Source organism: Myotis myotis, unplaced genomic scaffold, assembly GCF_014108235.1.
Source record: "Myotis myotis isolate mMyoMyo1 unplaced genomic scaffold, mMyoMyo1.p scaffold_m19_p_3, whole genome shotgun sequence".
In the NCBI taxonomy this organism is placed as follows: domain Eukaryota; kingdom Metazoa; phylum Chordata; class Mammalia; order Chiroptera; family Vespertilionidae; genus Myotis; species Myotis myotis.
In genome coordinates this window covers 84,467,210-84,490,939 of record NW_023416335.1, presented here as the reverse complement: position 1 = coordinate 84,490,939, position 23,730 = coordinate 84,467,210, and the positions used below count along the sequence as shown (strand labels likewise).

General features: G+C 43.3%; 1 protein-coding gene and 1 non-coding gene across 5 annotated transcripts in view; one reads left to right on the top strand and one right to left on the bottom strand.

The window, feature by feature from the left end:
* Window positions 1-23,025, bottom strand: part of SLC25A30 (solute carrier family 25 member 30) — a 28,692-nt gene extending 5,667 nt beyond the window's left edge. For 2 of the 4 annotated variants that reach the window (XM_036298654.1, XM_036298656.1), the window contains exons 1-7: window positions 22,898-23,025; window positions 14,823-14,943; window positions 12,824-12,971; window positions 4,811-4,905; window positions 3,895-3,980; window positions 2,171-2,266; window positions 1,227-1,351 (exon numbers count right to left, since the gene is read on the bottom strand). In XM_036298654.1, the coding sequence (XP_036154547.1) occupies window positions 1,227-1,351; window positions 2,171-2,266; window positions 3,895-3,980; window positions 4,811-4,905; window positions 12,824-12,971; window positions 14,823-14,886 (614 nt within the window). In that variant the 5' untranslated portion in view covers window positions 14,887-14,943; window positions 22,898-23,025. Of the gene's footprint in view, window positions 1-1,226; window positions 1,352-2,170; window positions 2,267-3,894; window positions 3,981-4,810; window positions 4,906-12,823; window positions 12,972-14,822; window positions 14,944-19,311; window positions 19,408-22,897 lie in introns of those variants that run through there. The other 2 variants (XM_036298655.1, XM_036298657.1) reach the window with 2 other exon arrangements.
* LOC118652294 lies at window positions 13,947-14,009 on the top strand. Its single transcript, XR_004966548.1, has one exon. It is a non-coding gene; the product is annotated as a U7 small nuclear RNA (small nuclear RNA).
* Window positions 23,026-23,730: the final 705 nt, after the last annotated feature.

Below are 23,730 nucleotides of genomic sequence, written 5' to 3'. Positions count from 1 at the left end.
TTAAATTTTAAAAATCAAATAAGAAAGCCCTGGCCAGGTGGCTCAGTCGGTTGGAACATTGTCTCACACACCAAAAGGTTGTAGGCTCAATTCCCAGACAGGGCACATACCTAGATTTCAGGTTAGATCCCGGGTTGGGGTGAGTATAAGAGGCAACCAATCGATTGTTTCACATCTATGTTTCTCTTGGGGGAAAAAAAATACACACACACACACACACACACACACACACACACACATCCTTGGATGAGGATTAAAAAGCAAGTAAGAGAGGCAAATATTGCATAGTATCATTTATACATGAAATCTAAAAACAAACAAAACTACTCCAACTCACCCGGCTGGCATGGCTCAGTGGTTGAGCATTGACCTATGAACCAGGAGATCATGGTTCAATTCCGGGTCAGGGCACATGCCTGGGTTGCAGGCTTGGTCCCCAGTAGGGGGCATGCAGGAGGCAGCTGATCAATGATTCTCTCTCATCAATGATGTTTCTATCTCTCTCCCTCTCCCTTCATCTCTGAAAACAATCAAAATATATTTTTAAAAAAAACAAAGAACTACTATAACTCATAGAAACAAAGAGTAGAAAAGTAGTTGCCAGTGGCTAGGGGATGGGGAAAATAGGGAGACAGTAAAAGGGTACAAATTTTCACTTATAAGATGAATAAGGTCTAAGGAGCTAACGTATAACATGGTGACTATAGTTGATAACACTGCATTTTATAATTGAAATCTGCTAAGAGAATAGAACTTAAATGTTTTCACACGCACACAAAAGGATAAACATGTGAGGTGACAGATATGTTAATTAAGTTGATGGGAAAAATCCTTTAACAATGTATACATATTAAATCATCATGTTGTACACTTTAAATATCTTTCAATTTTACTTGTCATTTGTACCTTAATAAAGATGAAAAAGAATAATTAAAAAAGGGGGATACAAAGCATATTTGTGTAATGAAGCACATGTAATATACTTTTGTAGACATATTTGCATACGCATAGAAAACACCTGGAAGGTACTTACCAAACTGTTAACAATTCCTACCTATGTAAAGGGATAAGACTGTTAATTTTTCCTGGTTCACTTCTGTATTGTAAATTTTCAAATATGAGGATATATTTTTATAATAGCTTTAAAATTTCTATAAATTTGTAGCAAATTTTCACCCTAAACTCATGCAAACCTAAAATATTAATTTAAAAATCCATACACATACAGGAAGTGAGTATACACAGTGTCTCCCATCAGGCCCGAGAGAATCAGATGCTTCTTGGTGAGGTCGTAAACTGGTAGCTCCACACCAACAACGATAGCAGCCCTCTGAGCAGTAAGAGACACGCCCTGGGTAAAAACATCAGTCAGAGGGATTCAGACATCTCTCCTGTTGGCAGGGAGAAATATACATACAGAGTAGAAAAGACCAGAGTGTAAAAAGTCAGGCGCTCCAACATTAAATTCTGATTTTGTCACTAACTTAATGACCTTGGACAGGCCTTGGCCAGGACAGTAACCTCTCAGAGCCTCCAGTTTCCTTGTACATACAGAGAGGATAGTACTGGGTGACCTTTAGGGTCTATTCTATGAATATTTAAAAAAGCACTAGTGCCCTGGCTGGTTTGGCTCAGTGGATTGAGCGTCAGCCTGCAGACTGAAGGGTCCCAGGTTCAATTCCAATCGGGGGCATGCAGGAGGCAGCCGATCAATGGTTTCCTCTCATCATTGATGTTTCTATTTCTCTCTCTCTTTCGCTTCCTCTCTGAAATCAATAAATATATATATATATTTTTTATTTATTTATTTTTTTAAGCACTAGTTTACCATATTCACTTAAAAGTCATGAAACCACGCAAGGCAAAAAAATTCAACATATCTGGGACCCAGAAACCGCTTCTCTATAAGAACTTTAAAAAAAGCAAACAAAAAGGTGCTCAATCTTCACAGAATTTCTTACTTATGAATTATTCAAAAGGTACTTTTCAAATCATGACATATTCCTTATATTTCCATTTTACAGATAAAATATCTTCAGGGGCAGATGTCACTCTTCTTCCCTGACTCCATTATTCCATTTGGATTAAATAAAATGATGGACACAGGAAAAATAAAATCAAAAAGGGAAAAATGAAGAACTAAATCAGCTGGATCCATTTTCAAGCTTACCTTCCACAGTCCTCTCGTTCCCTCTTGCTGGTAAATGTTAATGAAGTTGCCTATCATTCCTCCTTGAATGGTGTTGTTTTGTGCTTGCATCCGTATCTAGAAATTATTTTAAAGACTAACATGAGAAAGAAGCTAGCACATTTGTCCCCAAATATAGATCCCTGAAAAATCATTCAGTCTGTTGTTTAGCAACCATTACAAGAAAAAAAACTATAATTATAAACTATTACTATAATGCTGGCTTAAATATTCTCAGTAAACTAAAATATATACAGATTGGTTCTTAGGCACTTTGGATTCAACAAAAAGCATCTAACAGAGTCTAGAACGTCTTGCATATAATAGCTCACTAAGTGTCAAAAAGAAATTAAATTTTTTAAATAGTCTTTGAAAAGGAAAGAAAATGGCATTTTCCCCTATAGGTTCTAAATAGGAAAGAAAGAATAGGATGGTAATTCTAAAAATTTAACATTATTAGTAAGAGTATCCAGTAATACCTGGCAACACTAAGCATGAACGAGCATATTTCTTTAGTCACTCCAACTCCCTGCTATTTATTTCCAACCAGCTGAATCAAAAGGTAAGCCGGCGAGTTAGCCCCGGGACAGCCACATGATGCCCGTCACACATGGTTACACCTGAACTTACAAATTAACTTTACAAGGGCCATAGTACTCACATGACCAATATTCCAACATAGCATGCTGGATGTAGCTCTCTGCATTTTTAAGAATTAAAAGATATTTCTCACTAAAAAAATGTGTACCTTATTTTGGTTTAGGGAGCAAATACATTACCTCTAACTTCTTAAAAGGAACTGTTACTGCCATGCTAACATGTGAAAATAAACCAAAATACAGGAACTGCCTTTTTGTAACCCTGATATATGGCTTAGAGATTAAAGGAAGTACGGATATTTTTCTCCAGCAATCTTGCACCAACACTGGGTAAAATTATGGTAAGAGTGCCTGCACACATTGTACCTTCACTGTGCATAACTGTAGTGTTCTCAACATGCTGCTGCGTGAAGTTTTGATGCTTGTCAGAATCTCCTATTAGACTGAAGGCTCTCTCAGGGCAGGGTTTTTGTCTTACTAATTTTTGGATTCTAAACACTAAAAGTACTCCAACTGGTCCAAGGTAGAAGCATAGTGAATTCTGGTTAAATAATTTGGGCAAAAAGGAAAGGGAGGGAGAAAGAGGAATATATGAGAGGGTTCAAAAAGTAACTCACAACTAATTTTTATTTTCTTTAATGAGTTTATTCCCTTGCCTTATTCCAAACAGGATTTAAGAAGGTTGTAATCCCTAGGATTGTCAACAAGGTCATCTGTTATGTCTAACTGTAGTTAAGTATTTCCAGAAATTGAATTAACCTAAAAATGCATTTAGAAATAGTCATTAATAAGCAGACTCCTGTAAAATTTGAAGCCCATCTACTTTCTAATGAACCAATAAAACAGGGAGATTTTCAATGAAAAATTCAAATGGATCCAAACCTAAATTTTTTTTCTGCTTAATCGTCAAAATACTCATCTCTAAAATGAGCTCTACTTTCGTATCAATGGGAAACCTACCTAGTGGATATTTATAAGTTAGTCTTCACAACACTTAAATTATAAACAGAGTCAGTGTATGTTATATTCGCAGATTTTCATTATCTGAATCTTGTTCTTGGTAAGAAAATGTAGATTGTATCTAGAGATATAAAAAGCACTGCTTACTTTCAAAACATCAGTTGGATTGGCAATGGCTGAGGACATGACTCCAGAGAGAATTCCACAGACCACATTTATCAGAAGGGTTTCATCTGCAAACAAAGACATTATCTGACTTTTCATACATATGTGAATACCTCGAATGCAGGTGTAATTCATTTACATACCATTTGTTCTTAAGAGAATAAAGAAAGTTAGATCTTATGAATCAAGTAATTTCAAAAGGATTAGGAATTTTGCTGGCTAAAGGGATTTTACTTAGCAAAGTTTCTTGCAATCTGAAAAGGAATGTGAATTATCTCACAAAGTAAATAACCATCTACCAATTCACTTTTGTGTGTAAATGCAGAACATAATAGTAATTAAGACGAGGTATGTCTGGTAGGAGAATAAAAGAGGAATACTCCTATGAGATAACGTGGTGACAAAGTTTTAAAGCACATCTTATATATTTAATGTAAATTACAATGAAGCACTTTCAAGGCATCTTAGCTCCTGTTCACCACTCCCATGTAACAGCTAGCTGGAGCTTGCCCCTTTGTAAAAACGAATAAGGTTCTATGGATTAAAGCCATCACAGAGTCAACCAGCAATGGAGTATTAGAACTCAGTTCTTAATACTAAGAAATGTAGTCACTGCTTTTTTGAAATACAGGTGATAATTCCTATGACTTTAGGAAATTCTGTGTTGCCTAGAACGATAACATATGCTCTAGTCTAAGCATTTTGCTCTTTTTAACTTTTACTCCCCTAAATTCAGCTGATAACTGACTTGCTGTAAGCACAATTCATTTAGACTTCACACCTAGAGCTCTCCTCAGAGCAGTAAAGTCACAAGTAAGTCAAAGAAAATCTGATACAAAATCACTTGAATAAAAAGACAACCTCCTGCCTACAAGTGGAAAAAAGATTCCCCACTGACCTTCTGGGCGTTCCACAAATAATCGCTTCAAGCTCTGGTAAGTGCCTATCTTGATGGTGCCATAGGAAGCCTGGCGTAACATCGCAGGGGCAATCCTGTCAAACCAAATACAAAGGGACAAGAAAATTCTAAAAATCACTTACAATCTTCTAGAAGAACCACAGGCAGAGATACAATCACCCATTTGCCTTCTACAAACTACACAAAACAGATATCTTAAAATTAAAAATCTAACAAAAACTTGGGTTTTTTAAATTGTTTTTTATTGATTTCAGAGAGAAAAAGGAAGACGGAAAGATAGAAATATCAATGATGAGAGAGAATCATTGATTGGCTGCCTCCTGCATGCCCTCATTCTGGGATCAAGCCCCCAACCCAAGCACGTGCCCTGACCAGGAATCGAACTGTGACCTCCTGGTTTCACGGGTCAACGTTCAACCACTGAACCACACCAGCTGGGCAACATAGTTTTAAAAAATATATAGGTATAATCCAAAAAAGTTATAAATACCTGAGCAAATTATTATCTCACTAAGTGAAAACTCAGCCCCTCATATTTATTATCAATGAAACCATAAGTGAACATGTGGTTCTACTTGCCCATTCATGTTAAAATGAAAAAAGGCTTTGCTTTCTCCGTGCAGTGCACCTAATGAAATCTGGCCTCTGGAAGCATCTATCGTTCTTATGTTGATGCTCTGGAGCCCACCTCCTACCTCCTTGCGGGGGGCCCTGTTTCAGCTTTTTCCTCTCCCTCCCTGACCCCAGAACCATCTGTGGCATTTGTACTCCAAGCTCTCAGCACTTCCCACTTTCTTCTCAAACTGCAATCTGGCTTCCTTCCACCTTCTCCACCAAAACAGGTGGCCAACCGACATCTGTGTTGCTAAATTAAATGATGCTTTTCAATTAGCATCTTACATAACATCTTGCAGTATGTTACTCCGCCCTTTGTCTTACTTGCAGCTGTCTCCTCCCTGAGTTGCCACAACATCGCCCTCTCCTATTTCTTTTCTTTCCTGTACACTGTAGAGTATACAGCATCCTATCGCTGTCCTCTGGGGTTTCCCCGAATCTGTCCTATGCTTTCATTTCCCCTTGCTCCACACACTGCCTGGGTGAGCTCAGCTATTGCCATGGCTTTAACTGACCACTCCTAAATTCATGTTTCCAACATGGATCCAAAGATACATTTCCAACTTCTTCCTAATTTGTCAATTCACACGTACTATACCTACCTCCAATCAGGTAACCCACACTGCATTAATTATCTTCCCTGTCTAAACAATCACCTCTCCTCTTCTGTATCCCAGACAATGGCCAAAACCAGAAATTAAGATACTATCTTTGATTCCTACTCTTCCACAAACCCCCTCATATATTAGGTCAAACAATATGTCAATCCTATGCCCTAACTAGCTTTCTAAACTGTCTTCTTTTTCTCCATCCCCAAAACAAACACCCCAGGCAGATCCTTGTCTCTGTTTCCTATGTGACTGCCTGCTTCCAGTGTTACTAGTATCTAATTCTTTCTCTGCCCGGCAGGCAGGCATTTTTTTTTTAACAATGAAACTTAATCATTGTAGTTCTTCTACTTGAAACCCTTCAGTGGCTCCTCTCGGCCACAAGTGTAGAAAATTCAAGTACTGCCCTAGCTGCTTTGGCTCAGTGGATAGAGCATCAGCCTGTGGACCAAAGGGTCCCAGATTAGATTCCAGTCAAGGGCACATGCCCGGATTGTGGGCTCTAACCCCAGCAGGGGACGTGCAGGAGACAGCCGATCAATGATTCCCATGATTGATGTTTCTATCTCTCTCTCCCTCTGCCTTCCTCTCTGAAATCAATAAAAATATTTATTTTTTTTAAAAAAAATCAAGTATTTACAGGCACTCGATAGAAGCTGTACTGATAAAAGTGGGCTGGATCTAACTGCACACACACACTATGTGAGTGGCAGAGGTTTTGGAAAATCAGAGAAAGCACTGTTAAATGCAGTTACTATTATCATAAGTGAATGAATGTGAGCCCAATGTTGATTTCTCTTGAGAAAATGGAATCTCAGATTTTTATGTGTAGTTTCTCATATTTAAAGTATTGGCTCAGTTGAAAAGCAAAATCCTTCAGAGACTGGTGGGTGGGAGGGCTCTGAGGCAGCAGTTTGGGGTTGGTGGTATACGGGACAATATCAAGGTGCTTAGCATGGCCTGAGGTTGTCCATGTCTTAACCCCTATTAGCTCTCCATATGCACCTTTTGCTATTCACCAACTCCTACGCAAAATCCATGCTGAACTATTTGCATTTCTAGGTGTACTATGCTCTCTTGCACTTATTACTGATTCTGTAGGAGCATAGTTTCTCTCTAACTTCACCTAGCTAACTCTTCTTGATCTTTTAAGGTAAGAGCTGGTGCCTCCTGAACTGAGCAGCTTTCCTGAAAACGTGCCTCATCCTTATCCCCACAGTCTGGGGCTGATACCTCTGCCAGACTCTAGTACTTACCAGACTCCACTGTAATCCCCTGTGTGTCATTTGCAGCCCAGTAAATGACAGTTCCTTCAGGACAATGTGCCACTTCTGATCCCTATTTGTCCTCCCAGATCCATTCTTATCCTTCTCTGTTCTGCTCTGTGCCCAGACAGGATCACCTAGTCCCCTCTGCTAGCTGACTTTCAGGTGGATTCGGCCACAAAAGGTGGGAGGGAGGGAGGAGAAAGAAGCAGAGGTACTTCTTCTTCAATCTGGGCACCACCAAAACATCCCTTGACAACTGTTTATTCCTTCAAGGCTCCAGCCATGGTAGTCTCTGCCAAACTATTCCCCGTCCTAGGGTTGGTAACGATTTCCCCCTTTGCTAGTTTTTAGGTATCTCAATATCCTTCACTTGCTCCCTTAACCCTTAAATGGTCCCTTCATTAAACTCTCTTCATTTAAACCACCCAAATGAATTCTGTTTCTTGCAGGGACTCTGACATAGGCAGGACCCTACTCTGTCTTACTCATTTTCTTATCTAGTGCCTACTGCACACTGCTAATTAAATATTAGATTAAAGAAAAGTAGTTCACTAACAACTCTTTCCCATGGAAATACGATACCATTTTCATTATGGCAAAAATCTTGGTAATTCATAATAGCCATGGGAAAGGACTATTTTCAGAGTAAAAAAACTAAATTACAGGATTTTTTAAATAACAAATGTAATTTTAGATTATCTATATTTTAGTATAATAAAAACACAGTTTCACCACAACTTTCTCTATGTAAAATACAATAAAGTTGACATTAGAAATGAAAAACCGGAGGAGAAACTAAGATGGCGGCATAGGGAAACACCGAAATTGCTGCCTCCTACAACAACTTCAAAACACAACAAAAGGACAGAACGGACATCATCCAGAACCTACAGGAGGGCTGGCGGAGTGGAAATTCTACAGCTAGAAGGAAAGAGAAAAGCACACTGAGGGTCAGGAGCTGCGGAAGTAAAGTGCAGAGGTACGGGGGCTCTCGCACGCAGGCAGAAAGGGGCTGGTACCTGAGGACGCGGCTGTCTTTTTGAATCGGGAGGGAGTCACAAGCTTCCGACTGCTCTGAACTCCGGTTCCGGGAAGTCTCTGGGGACCCAGGACGCATACGGGGAGAAACTGGACTGTCTGGCAGCGGGCAGAACTCGGAACTCAAGGGCAGCTTGCCCTCAGAGGTGCTTGCAGCAATTAAATTATCAGGACACTGAGACGCGCGCAGCCCCTTAGGACAGGGCTGAGAATCCGCCATAGTTCCTTGCTCCGCCCTTTGATTCCCTGAGACCCCGCCCCACCCAGGCTGCGGCAGAGGCTTTTGCATATGAATGCCCCGGCCCTTTGCAACCTGAAAATTACCTAACTGCAGCCGGGCCACAGACCCAGAACTTCCAAGAGAAGGCCCAAGGCCCCACAGCAGCTTGCATTGCTTCACAGCGGGGCCTCATCAGGGCACCTCCAAACTCCAAAAAAGGAAGGGGAATCTGCAGTTCTCTTCATAGCTCCTGCTGGGTAACCTCCAAGAGCCAGTGTACCCAGTGGTCAGAGGGGGACCATCCGGATTACAACTCCTCAGATCCGTAAGGGACACAACCAGGAGGCAGACTCAGTGAGCACCAAAGCCCCACTGAAGCAAGTCTTTCCCCAGAAGGGTGTCTTCAGCACAGAAGTTCTCCCACTGCAGACACAGCCGATTCTCACTGCCAATTGCCCTGGAGGTCAATTCCTCCCAGTGATCCTACAACAATCAAGGCATAACTACAACAAGACTCTGCACAGAGGGAGAACCAAGATGGCGGCATAGGTTGACGCCGGAGATTGCTGCCTTGAACAACCAAATCAAAACACACCTAAAAGACGGAACGGACATCATCCAGAACCACAGGAAGGCTGGCTGAGTGGAAATTCTACAACTAGGAGGAAAGAGAATATCATACCCAGACTCAGAGGAGGCACAGTGCTGAAGTGAAATACTCAGGTACGGAGTGCGCGCGAAGCGGGCTGGCGGCGGAGGGCGCGGTTGGTGCTTTCAATCGGGAGGGAGTCTCAGATTCTGAGCTCCAGATCCGGGCGAGTCTATAGGGACCCAGACTCAAACGCGAAAAGCAGGACTGTCTGGCTTCAGTCGGAACTCGAAGGCAGCTTTCTCTCCGAGGTTTGCAGCGGTTGCTGGGACTCTGTGAGGCAGAGCCCCTAGGGACGGAACTGAGAGCCGCCATAATTGCTCTCTCCGGCCCACCCTGTTGATCCCGAGCCCAAGCGATCCACCCGCGCCGCCCAAGCCCTGCGCAGAGCTATTTGCCAGATAGCCTCAGGAAAAGGCTAGATTAGCACCTCCCTAGAGGACATAAGTTTCCCCACTGCAGACATAGCTGATTCTCACAGCCAGCTGGCCTAGAGGTCAAATGCCCCTAGTATTAACTACAACAATCAAGGCTTAACTACAACAAGACTGCGCACAAAGACCACTAGGGGGTGCACCAAGAAAGCATAAAAAATGCGGAGACAAAGAAACAGGACAAAACTGTCAATGGAGGATATTCAGTTCAGAACCCCACTTTTAAGGTCTCTCAAGAACTGTCTAGAAGCCGCTGATAAACTTAATGAGATCCTCAACAAATCTAATGAGACCCTCGATGGTATGATAAAGAACCAACTAGAAATTAAACATACACGGACTGAAATAACGAATATTATACAGACTCCCAACAGCAGACCAGAGGAGCGCAAGAATCAGGGCAAAGATTTGAAATGCGAAGAAGCTAAAAACACCCAACCAGAAAAGCAAAATGAAAAAAGAATCCGAAAATACGAAGATAGTGTAAGGAGCCTCTGGGACAGCTTCAAGCGTACCAACATCAGATTATAGGGGTGCCAGAAGATGAGAGAGAGCAAGATATTGAAAACCTATTGGAAGAAATAATGACAGAAAACTTTCCCTACCTGGTGAAAGAAATAGACTTACAAGTCCAGGAAGCACGGAGAACCCCAAACAAAAGGAATCCAAAGAGGACCACACCAAGACACATCATAATTAAAATGCCAAGAGCAAAAGACAAAGAGAGAATCTTAAAAGCAGCAAGAGAAAGAAACTCAGTTACCTACAAGGGAAAACCCATACGACTGTCAGCTGATTTCTCAACAGAAACTTTGCAGGCCAGAAGGGAGTGGCAAGAAATATTCAAAGTGATGAATACCAAGAACCTACAACCAAGATTACTTTATCCAGCAAAGCTATCATTCAGAACTGAAGGTCAGATAAAGAGCTTCACAGATAAGGAAAAGCTAAAGGAGTTCATCACCACCAAACCAATATTATATGAAATGCTGAAAGGTATCCTTTAAGAAGAGGAAGAAGAAGAAAAAGGTAAAGATACAAATTATGAACAACAAACATGCATCTATCAACAAGTGAATCTAAGAATCAAGTGAATAAATAATCTGGTGATCATAATAGAATCAGGGACATAGAAAGGGAATGGACTGACTATTCTTGGGGGGGAAAGGGGTGTGGGAGATGCGGGAAGAGACTGGACAAAAATCGTGCACCTATGGATGAGGACAGTGGGTGGGGAGTGAGGACGGATGGTGGGGCGGGAACTGGGAGGAGGGGAGTTATGGGGGGAAAAAAGAGGAACAAATGTAATAATCTGAACAATAAAGATTTAATTAAGAAAAAAAAAAAAGACTCTGCACAAAGCCCACAAGGGGGTGCACCAAGAGTGTCCACCTCAGGTAACGGGGGAGGCTGAGCCACTGGGCCCTACAGGACACCTAGGACACAAAACCACTCTACCAATACAGGGAAGCATAAAAAATGCGGAGACAAAGAAACAGGTCACAAATGACAGAAATGGAGGAAAGCAAACAACTGGATATAGAGTTCAAAACCATGTTTATAAGGTTTTTCAAGAATTTTATGGAAACAGCCGATAAATTTAGTGAGACCCTCAAGAAATCTAGTGAGACCCTCGAGGATATGAAAAAGGACCAACTAGAAATTAAGCATACACTGACTGAAATAAAGAATAATATACAGAGATCCAACAGCAGACAAGAGGATCCCAAGAATCAAGTCAAGATTTGAAATACGAAGAAACAAAAAATACCCAACCGAAAAAGAAAAAAGAAAAACGATTCCAAAAATATGAAGATAGTGTAAGGAGCCTCTGGGACAACTTCAAGCGTACCAACATCAGAATTATAGGGGTGCCAGAAGAAGAGAGAGGGCAAGATACTGAAAACCTATTTGAAGAAATAATGACAGAAAACTTCCCCTACCTGGTCAAAGAAATAGACTTACAAGTCCAGGAAGCGCAGAGAACCCCAAACAAAAGGAACCCAAAGAGGACCACACCAAGACACATCATAATTAAAATGCCAAGAGCAAAAGACAAAGAGAGAATCTTAAAAGCAGCAAGAGAAAGAAACTCAGTTACCTACAAGGGAGTACCCATATGACTGTCAGCTGATTTCTCAACAGAAACCATGCAGGCCAGAAGAGAGCGGCAAGAAATATTCAAAGTGATGAATAGCAAGAACCAACAACCAAGATTACTTATCCAGCAAAGTTATCATTCAGAATAGAAGATCAGATAAAGAGCTTCACAGATAAGAAAAAGCTAAAGGAGTTCATTACCACCAAACCAGCATTATATGAAATGCTGAAAGGTATTCTTTAAGAAGAGGAAGAAGAAAAAGGAACTCTTACCATTTGCCACAGCATGGATGGAACTGGAGAGCGGATAAATACCACATGATCTCACTCATTTGTGGAATACAATGAACAACATAAACTGATGAAGAAGGACTGATCCAGAGACGGAGAGGCATTGATTGGACTGTCGGGCCTTGGAGGGAAGGTAGGGGAGGGTGGGGGTAAGGGGGAAAGATCAACCAAAGGACTTATATGCAAGCATATAGGCCTAACCAATGGACACGGACAACGGTGTGGGGGGGAAGGTGAGGGCATGAGCGGGGCGGGGGGGGGGGGGGGGTAGGGTAGGGGGTAACGTAGGGATAAGGACACATATGTAATATCTTAATCAATAAAAAATATATTAAAAAAAAAAAAAAAAAAGAAAAGAAATGAAAAACCGCCCTGACCGGTTTGGCTCAGTGGATAGAGCGTCGGCCTGCGGACTAAAGGGTCCCAGGTTCGATTCCAGTCAAGGGCATGTACCTTGGTTGCGGGCACATCCCCAGTAGGGGGTGTGCAGGAGGCAGCTGATCGATGTTTCTCTCTCATCGATGTTTCTAACTCTCTATCCCTCTCCCTTCCTCTCTGTAAAAAAAAAAAAAAATCAATAAAATATATTTTTTTAAAAAAAGGAAGAAATGAAAAACCTACCATGTTACTTGCTATTTAAAAATACACCTCAAAATAAATAAATAAATAAAAATACACCTCAAACTTTTATTTGTTCTCTATGAGGTCTTAGTCTGAAAAAGTTTCATTTGAAAGATCAGCAGAATATAAGCATACAAAGGTCACTTACCCAGAATACAAAGCTTTCAGGCCTTCTTCTCTGCCTATCCTCACTAATGCATGCAACATTCCTCGATACCGAATTTCTTTAAAGTTTGCATCATTCGTCTGGCCTTGAATCTGGAGCCGTGTCTTGGTTAAATCAATTGGAAATGTACCTTAAAATTTTAAAGAAAGAAATATTTTCACTTAATTAAAAGAAACTCCACTAAGTAAAGGATACATAGTGACATATTACTAAAGAGACATTTAGACTATGATGTAAACTAAAACAGAAACAGCCCTGATGGGTTTGGCTCAGTGGATAGAGTGTCGGCCTGCAGACTCAAGGGTCCCAGGTTCGATTTCGGTCAAGGGCATGTACCTTGGTTGCGGGCACATCCCCAGTGAGGAGTGTGCAGGAGGCAGCTGATCGATGTTTCTCTCTCATCGATGTTTCTAACTCTCTATCCCTCTCCCTTTCTCTCTGTGAAAAATCAATAAAATATATTTTAAAAAAACAACAAAAAAACAGAAACAGATACTTTGCAATCTTTTTCCTATTAAAAAATGGAAACCAAAAGATTTTTTTTAAAAGACATAGATATATTTTCCTCTTTTAACATTTTTATTTATGTTCTATCTTATTCTACATAGGATTTGAGGAAACTACATTGCTAAAAAGTAGACAGATGGAATGCTTTAGATAACCAAGAAATCCTTTTTTAAATATAAGTTATTTTGGCTGTCTGGGTGGCTCAGTTGGTTGAGCATCATTCTGTACACCAAAAAAGTTGCAGGTGTGATTCCCAGTCAGGACACACACCTAGATTTCAGGTTCCTCACTCTATGTTCTATAGTCTAAAAGTAAATCTGTTAGAGTAAAAAGTTTAATATAATGCCTAACAGATAGTTCACCCAAACATGTGAAACTCATACTCAGTAAATGTGATGTATTATGTCAATGGGAGAGCCCACCGGCATGAGCAGCATGGATAGGGGTTAATGCACCTCAACCCCTGGGCACTGGTCCTGACTGGCCCCTCAGGGGCAGACCTTCATCCCAGAACAGCAGTGACTGAGCCATGGAAGCAAATGAAGTGTCCAGCCCAGCACCTGGCACTCAGCAGCTGTTCAATCAATATTTGTTGATTGAGTGCTTACAGCTCTTTTAGAATTTGTCCAGCAGGTCTTCCGGCTTTTACCAGAAGGCACCACCACCCCCCCAATAAAAAAAAATTGTTGATTGAATGATTCCAGGGAATAAACACAGGAATAAACAGGCCCTGCTGTGGAACTCAACTAATGTGAAGAAGTCACAAATAGGACCTGGATCATGTGCTTATTCAGAAAGTGATGGCATGACGACAGGAAATCGAATCTGGCTCGGGAAGGCCTTGGAGCTCCTCAAACTCCTCTTTTTTTTTTTTAAATATGTCTTTATTGATTTCAGAGAGGAAGGGAGAAAGAGAGGAGGGAGGGAGGGAGGGAGGGAGGGAAGGAGAGAGAGAGAGAGACATCAATGATGAGAGAGAATCATCAATTGGCTGCCTCCTAAAGGCCCCACACAGGGAACCAAGCCCGCAACCTGGGCATGTGCCTTGACCAGGAATTGAACTATGATCTCCTGGTTCATAGGTCGATGCTCAACCACCAAACCACACCAGCCAGGCGCTCCTCAAATTTCTTTACAGCCAAATGTGTTAAGGGTGGGGGCAAAGTAAGGAACATACAAGGAAAATAGGGACTGATGTAATTCAAAAATGATTCATAAAACTTATTTGTTCAACAGTTTAACTTTCTCCCCACTAAACTTTGAACTCTAAGCTGCCAGTAAGTTGCCAAATGACTATTTGTCTAAAAAAGCATACCTGAAGTAGGACATTTTGAATTCTGAGATTAATAGTCATAACCCCATATTCTATGCTTGAACTATATTCAGATCAAACACCAATTGCGACCTTAGGTTTTAAAATCACTGTCACATACAGCGGGTGAATTGACCTGACTCCAGCCCCTAGGCTCCTTACCGCATTCAGCTGTGATGGAGGCCAGCCCTCCATACACAAAGGGCTTCCAGTTGAGGGCCGACATGCTCACACCTGTCCCTTCTCCTTTGATTCACAGAAACAGCCTCCAACAGGATCTTTCCTGGGAACAAATGGAAGCCGTTTCAAAGTTGGAATTTCTCACAGGCAGTTTCTTCTCTAAACTTGTGTTTGAGTTGGAGAGCACTGTCAGATGTTACCACTGAAGTTCTCCTGCAACAATTCCCAAGTCTGTGATAGGAACCTTGCCTCAATAAAGCAAAGCACCCCTAGCCACTAAACTCTGAATCAGCAACTACCGTTCTCACTTTATCAGTTGCCTAATTCTCATTCAGGCCTTAAGTAACCCAATATACTGATATCTTGATATGTGTGTATGTATTCAGTGTAGTACAACGGAGGCTATTTTCTGGGTAGTCTATTTTCTGTTCTTCAGTATTTGCCATTTGTCACTGTCTTTGTGAGTCCCTCCTGGGAGCCACTGAAGTCCCTCAGGGGCACTGGAGGAGAAAAAAAGTGCTGCAGTTCAGTGTCACAAGGTAAAATGACAATTACTTAAAATTACCAAAATATACTCCTAGTTTACACTGTCAGCTCTCTTCTCTTACCCATCTACACTAATAAAAAAGAAACATGGTAATTGGTGTACGACCGCTACCCTTTTTATTGGCTAATCAGCGAGATATGCAAATTAACTGTCAGCCAAGATGGCGGCCGGCAGCCAGGCAGCTTGAAACTAACATGAGGCTTGCTTGCTTCAGTGACGGAGGAAACCAACGTTCCCCGCCTGCGGCTGCCGGCCTCTGAGCCTGCAGTTTCAAACATTGTAACAAATACTGCCCGGACTTCAGCCAGCAGATTCGCAACATTGTATGCAAAGGCCAGAAACCTACTTTCAGCAGCAGAGGCCTAAGAGCTGGAGCCAAGCCTCAAGCTAAAGCTGGCCCAGAATAAAAAAAAAAAAAAAAAAAAGTAAAAAAGGAGCGGTTGGGAGTTCAGTCACCCCCAGCCTGAAAACAGCCCTCAGCCCCTCACCCAGACTGGCCAGGCACCCCAGTGAGGACCCCTACCCTGAAGGATGTGTGACCAGCTGCAAACAGCCATCATCCCCTCACTCAGGCTGGCTAGGCACCCCAGTGGGGACCCCCACCCTGATCCAGGACACCCTTCAGGGCAAACCAGCCGGCACCCAATCGTGCACCAGGCCTCTACCCTATATAGTAAAAGGGTAATATGCCTCCCAGCACCGGGATCAGTGGAGCCGAGAGGCCTCCCGGCACCGGGATCAGCATGACAGGGGGCAGCGCCCAAACACCCTGATCGGCCCTGCTCTGTGTGTGACAGGGTGTGGCACCCCAAACCCCCCCTCCCCCCCCCCGAGCCCTGCTCTGTGTGTGACAGGGTAGAGCCATAACCTCCCCATCAGCCCTGCCCTGAGTGTGAGAGTGGCGGCACCCCAACCCCCTGATCGGCCCTGCTCTGTGGGTGATAGAGGGTGGCGCCCCAACCCCCCCGCCCCCCCACGGGCCCTGCTCTGTGTGTGACGGGGTAGAGCCATAACCTCCCCATCAGCCCTGCCCTGAGTGTGACAGTGGCGGCGCCCCAACCCCCTAATCGGCCCTGCTCTGTGAGTGATAGAGGGCGGCGCCCCAACCCACTGATCTGCCCTGCTCTGTGTGTGACAGGGGGCGGTGCCCCAACTCCCCTATCGGCCCTACTCTGTGAGTGACAGGGGGGAGCTCCTCAACCCCCTGATGGGCCCTGCTCTGTGCGTGACAGGAGGGAGCTCCCCAACCCCCTGATGGGCCCTGCTCTGTGCATGACAGGGTACGGAGCCCCAACCCCCCTGATGGGCCCTGCTCTGTGTGTGACAGGGGGCAGTGCCCCAATCCCCGGATTGGCCCTGCTCTGTGCGTGACAGGGGGTCACGCCGCAACCTCCCCATCGACCCTGCCTTGAGTGTGACAGGGGGTGGTGCCCCAACCCCCCAATCGGCCCTGCTCTGAGCCCGACCAGGGGCTGCACCTAGGGATTGGGCCTGCCCTCTGTCACCCGGGAGCAGGCCTAAGCCAGCAGGTCGTTATCTCCTGAGGGGTCCCAGACTGCTAGAGGGCACAGGCCAGGCTGAGGGACCCCCCTTTCCCCCCGAGTGCACAAATTTTTGTGCACCGGGCCTCTAGTCTATATATATAAACAGGTAATATGCAAATTAGCCAGGCGTCATGACCACCTCAGGAGAAGCTGCGCATGCAGATGGGCGGGAGGAGACTGCGTGCCACCCCCACCCCAGCAGACACACACCAGGGATGGAGGCGTGCTCTGAGCGGCCTTGGCACAGCTCAGAGCACACCCCCGGTGGGTGGTGGCAGTGGCCCGGAGCAAAGCAGCCCAGGTCCCGGGTGCCTGGCAGTGGCAGGAGCAAAGCAGCCTGGGTCCCGGTGGGTGGCGGCAGCAGCCGGAGCAAAGCAGCCCAGGTCCTGGGTGCTGGAGGGAAACCGGTGTTGGCAGCCAGGGGAAGGAAGGCCTATTCTTGCACGAATCTTCGTGCATCGGGCCTCTAGTAGTATATAATAGCTGGGAGGCAGCTTGGTGTGAAGGAAAAAGGCAGACTCTGGGGTCAGAGCCTCACCACTTCCTTTCAAGGGAAGTTCCTGTTAACCTCTATGTTTTTTCTTCATTCACAGCAACAACATCATCATCATCATCATCATCATCATCATCATCACAGCAGCCAACAAAACCTATTAGGGGTAATGCCCTTACTTTTATTCACTAAGCTAAGTAAAATATCTAGCTTTCAGACCTATTGTGGGGATTAAATTAAAAAAAAAAAAAAAAAAAAAACTAGCACAAAAGACACTAAATAAACACTGACTTTCATCCTCCTTTCCTGTAATAGATCCTGGTCCACTGAGACATACATTCACATGCCTGTCACATTCATTATATGTTCTGTAGTTTTATACAGTGAAGTTGGTAAATATGGCCTCATGTCCATTAACCAGAAATACATGCAAGTTAACACACTTTTGTGTATATACTATCAAAAATCATTATTGCTGGTTTAAAATAAAACTTCTACTTACTAGAGTCATTACTGGCCAGCAATATGCCCAATGTTTCTACTTTGAATGTTTTAGGAATTTCCCAAGTCCACATTTCCCAGGAGAAGCCTACCATTAGTCACTATTGACAAGATTGTCAGTTCTCAACAAAGTGGCTTCCTTAAACTAAGAAAAAACACAAGGAACCCAAAAGGGTCTCTAAATAGATCTACCAGTAGCTATTCCTCATTTATGGACATTAAGCAAATTCGGAATAGTTACAAATGAATTAGGCAGATGGCCTCCTAAGCATGGAACTAGAAAAGCATCATATGCTCTATGTACTGCAGTACTAAGAACAAGCCACGTCTTTGAAAATTCATCTCCCTGTTATCCTTGAAAACATTTAATAATATCTGTACTTAGCCTTAATAAATTTATAACTAATGTAATGATTAACACTGTAAGTTACAGACTGTCCAATAATTCATTTACTGTCCATTAGTACCTTCCTTAACCCATTGTTGGATTTTGCTGATTCCAAGTTAAAAAACAAAATGATAACTACAGGCGCTGGCCAGGTAGCTCGGTTGATTATAGGTTGTCCTGAATTCCAAAGTTGTGGGTTCGATCCCCTATCAGGACACATACAAGAAACAACCAATGAATGCATAAATAAGTGGGATAACCAACTGATGTCTCTCTCTCCTTCTGTGTGTGTGTGTTTCTCTCTCTCTCAAAAATCAATTAAAAATGATAACTACATAACAATGACATATGGAAGTTCAATATAAATTTCAGTGGATTCCCCCAACAAATTTGGGATAGGAGGACCGAAAAAGTGACCAGGAAGGCAAGTCTCAGCTGATGGGGACAGAGCTGGGCATCCAACTCCAAGAGTTTTGCTTCCAAGTGCAGGATTCTTCCTGCTGCCACCTGAGGCTGTACATGTAAGGAGGAGTGATGGCATTTTAATTGAGAAAATATTACTAGGCTTCAAAAGGTACTACTGATAAGATGCATCTTATAAACACAAATGTGCTTAATTTAAGAGAAAAGCCTAAGAGAAAATAATAGTCAGAAGGTAGTCAATCTAAACAGGGATAATTTATTTTCTAACACAACAACAAAGATGGTGTTCATATGATTCTTTTTTCAGGGTACTTTTACTGAGGTGAAAGCCACATACTATAAAATAAACCATCTTAGCAAACACTTCAGTGGTACTTACTTTATTCAAAATGTTGTGCAACTACTACCTTTATCCAGTTCCAAAAAATGTCATCACTCCACAGGATAACTATTAAGCAGTTGCTCCCCATTACCCCCTTCCCTAACCTCCAAATGATTATTTTCTTAGCGTGATGCTGCATATACATCAAGCATCTGTGTGGAATATAGAGGATTCCTTATCAGTAGTTCCTAACCTGGTTGTGAAGCTTCTTAAAAATGCAGGCACCAGGACCCCATCAACAGAACGAGGATCTCAGGAACATCCCAAGCATCTATGTTGTTACTGAAAATCAGTGGGTCAAATATATTATGGCCAATTCAGATGTTGGAATACTTATCACTTAAATTCCTGTTTTAAGTATTTAATCCTCGAAGATAACAATATAGTTCATTCTCTTTTTACATATATTTTTTTTATTGATTTCAGAGAAGGGAGAGGAGGGGGCGGGGGGGGGGGAGAGAGAAAGAAAGAGAAAGAGAAAGAGAGAAAGAGAGAGAGAGAGAGAGAGAGAGAGAGAGAGAGAGAGAGAGATCAATGATGAGAGGAAATCATTGACAGGCCCCTACTGGGGATTGAGTCCCCAACTCAGGCATGTGCCCTTGACCAGAAGCGAACCCGGGACCCTTCAGTCTGCAGGCTGTCTGACACTGAGCCAAATCGGCTAGGGTTAGTTCATTATTTTTATTCATCTTATTAAGTAACAATTTTTTCTACAATGAATATGTATGTGTGTCTATGCCATTTATATGGACATAAACATGCGTAAGTATATACACAAAAGATATCCTCTAAAACAGGGGTCCTCAAACTACGGCCCGCAGGCCACATGCGGCCCGCCGGGTGTTTTTGCCGCTGCTGCCTGTCCAGCTTAGCAGCCGACTCGGCCTGGGCCCGCAGTGCGCATGTGTGGAATGTCTGAGGGACAGTGAACTGGCCCCCTGTTTAAAAAGTTTGAGGACCTCTGCTATAAAATGTCAGCAAAAATTTATGGGAAATGGGATTATACTAACTTCTAACTTAAAAACAAAACATTTATTAAAGGCGACATTGTCATATGACCTTATGCCATCTAACTAACTTCCTGGTTTCCTGCCACTACTTTTTGTTTTGCTAGTTTAGTTTTAATGAGATTTGGCTTCTGTTGGTTTTTATATTAACTTATAGTTAGATCACAACCCAGAGTTTCTGAGTTATTCTCATCTGTAAATACTCAACTAGAGCTCAAATTATTGTGGAGTTGCCTCTCCATGGTTTTAAATCATGTGGGATGGTGCACCTACCCATTGGTTCCTATTCAGATGTACCACCACAATAAACATGTCTTCCACAAATGATGTCAACTCCTGCATCCCGAATTAAACTGTAAGAAAATACTTCCTGTTCAATGACAATTTTTAAAAATTAGCTAGGAAGCGAGGGGAAAAAAAACTTTTGAGTTCTTCTCCTTTCCTTTCTGAATGCTAAGACTAGATCCCTGAGCAGTTAAGATTACTATGCCTTCCCACGTTAATGTTTGTTAAGAAGAATTTGGCTTAAATAACAACCAGAGAACATCAGTAGTTGGTCAAACATCCAAACAAGAAAAGGTTCTAGCAAAGACTGGAATATTCAGTAAGCCATACTGACCACCGCCAGCTGCAACAGGGCTTATCTTAGGCTGAAATCTCTGTTGAGTAAACAAAACCAACTCTTTGTCTTTTGAGTTCCCTTTGGAGGGGTTCTTCTCACACCCATTCCTGAACTTCCTAGTAAAATTGTTGGGGAAAATCACAATCCTAATGAAGTGCCATGACTGACAGGCCAACACGATCAGAGAGACTCATGTGTCCTTAGCAATCACTAGTGTTTGGAAGCGATTATAACTTGGTAAAAATTCCAGTGTCAGGTACAGACAGCAGTGGCTATTGGTCAGTGGCCCCTTTGCATTTCTCTTTAGATATACCCTCTAGCCTGAGTTAACAGTCAGAGACCACAGAAGGCAGTAAAGGTCTCTTTACTGTCTTCTGAACACAATATTAATAACGGTAGATGCCATTATTGACTATTTGATATGTCAGGCATTGCTGTACCTTTTCCACTTAAAGGATTTTATTTAATTATTACAACTCCATGAAATAGGTGTCATTAGCCTCATTTCACAATTGAAATAGTCTCAGAGAGGAAACGTCTTTCCCTAGTCACACAACTACAAAGTCCTCAAACTAAGGTCTCAAAAGAATGCATAAGCATAAGCAGGGTAGGGAATTCTGAATATTCATAATAAATGTAATATTTTCTTGCAGGAGAAATACAAAACTCTCTATTTTTTTTAAAAAAAGTCTTTCCTGGCTCTAGCCAAGCTGCTCAGTGGATAGAGCTTCAGCCTGTGGACTGAAGGGCCCCTGGTTCGATTCCTGCCAAGGGCACACGCCCGGGTTTCAGGTTCAATCCCCAGTAGGGAACTTGCAGGAGGCAGACGATGATTCTCTCTCATCATTGATGTTTCTAGTTCTATCTCCCTCTCCCTTCCTCTCCAAAATAAAGAATATAAAATTCTTTTAAAAAATGTTTCCTGAGTGCAAATGTCTATACAAATTATGAATTTCAAAGGATTCTCCCCACACTAAAGAAATATGCTAAGTTACATAACCTCTGAATTATATTTTTTTCTTAGCACTTACTTTTCTCCTCACCATATTTGTACAGCTGCAAAGAGAGGTAATTAAATACAGTAATTGCTACTGGAACTTCTGAAAGCTTCCCAAGTTTCTCTAAAATTCTTAATTCTGGATAAGTTTTTTCTATTTTATTTGTGTTCCCTTTTCATTTTGCAGTCCTAAGTTGTAATCACAGACTTGAAAGTTCAGTGCGTTTATAAACCTTTATTCCCCGCCTTGCATGAACTTTTCCTACTTCCTATTCTTTTTAAGGGTATAGGATGAAAAATAAGCTCATCACAGACTTATAAATGTGAGATTTGAAAGGAATGTTAGAAACTATCTCATATGACTTGGGGTGGTGGGCACACAGTGCAATTGTAACATAGAAACCCACACCTGAAACCTATGTGTTTCAGGTCACCCCAATAAATAAAAAGAAAACTATGTATCATTTCACATGAATTACCCGATCCCATGGCCACAAGACTTGGCAGCCACAAAGCAAAGACCACTTTTCTTTCCAGTTTTCTCACTACTTGGTGAGGATGAATCTAGAATGTGCGGGCAGTCGCAACACTGTTTTGCTATTCTTGCGCAGGAACAAGGCTGATCATCGCAACTGCTTTCCATTAAATTACACCCAGAAAGACGCTAACATCCAGAGCTCCGTTACCTTCCCAAGCACATTAATTCGACCGGTCCTTGAGAACATAAGCCAACCCGGCGTGTCGCGAGGCAGTTCAAAATGCAGCGAGCCCTTTCCCGGAGCAGAAGCCGCGGTGCCCTGAATGAAGCACGAGTGGGAGGGACGCGGAGGAGGCGCAGCGCACTGCGGGGCCAGCGATGCCGGGCGGACCGCACACCTGGATCTCAGCGACGCGGGCGCTGGAGTCACCCCACACCGCCGAGCGATGAGGGGAGCCGGCGCTCCGCACTCCGAGGAACCCTCCCGACCGCCAGCGAACCGGACCTGCACGCGCACCGCAGGGCAGAGGCAGCGCCGGCTCTCCGGAACCGCAGTCCCAACCACAGTCCCAGTCCCAGCCCCAGCCCCGAGCCACGGCCGTCCCGAAGGGCAGCGGGAAAAGGGCCGGGCCGGAGGAGGGGAGACCGAAGCACGCGCTGCGGCCAGGAACTTACCAGCGGCGCCGGTCCTACGTACCAGCTGCCCAGGGCCTCACCGGGTGGCAGACGCCAGCGGCTGCCCGGAAGCTGAAGGAAAAGCGGCTGAGCACGGGGGGCGGCCCAGAAGCCCGCGCGCAGCCTCCGCGGCCCCGCCCACGGCCTTGGCTCCCATTGGCCGCTCTAGACACTGCCCCGCCTATTCCCACCCTGCCCCGCCCACCGGAGCCAGCCCCAAGCTGCAGTGGGCGCCGCGCTGGCAGGAGTGAGACCTGCGTGCGGCCGGGCTGGGAGCGCCTGCTGAGGCCTCTGAGCCCCACTTGCTTGAAAGAGGAACTTAGGGAATGAAGGGAGAGACACGGAAAAGGAGCCTTCTCAGGGTGCTGATCCTTTGTCCACTGAACCTCCCAATCAGAAAGGAATAAACTTGCACTTTTTTTTTTCGATCTGGTTTCTCTTCAGATCGCATAAATCTTTCGCCTTTTTTTTGGTAATAGTTGACATTTAATATTATATTAGTTTCAGGTGGTTAGACTTGTATATAACTTATGAAATGATCCCCCATAAGTCTGGTACCCTCCTGACAGTGCAGTTATTACAATATTATTCACTATAGTCCTTATGCTGTACTTTACATTCTCGTGACTACTTTGTAACTACCAATCTGTACTTTCTTTTTATTTTTATTGTTGCGAATATTCCACATGTCCCCCATCCTTCCCCCCATTGCCCCCCTCCACCTGGTTCCCACCCCACACCAGGCATTCACCGCCCTACTGTCTGTGTCCATAAGTAATGTTAATCTCTTCCTGCGCCCCCCTCCACCTTCCCGCTGAGGTTCCTCAGTCTGT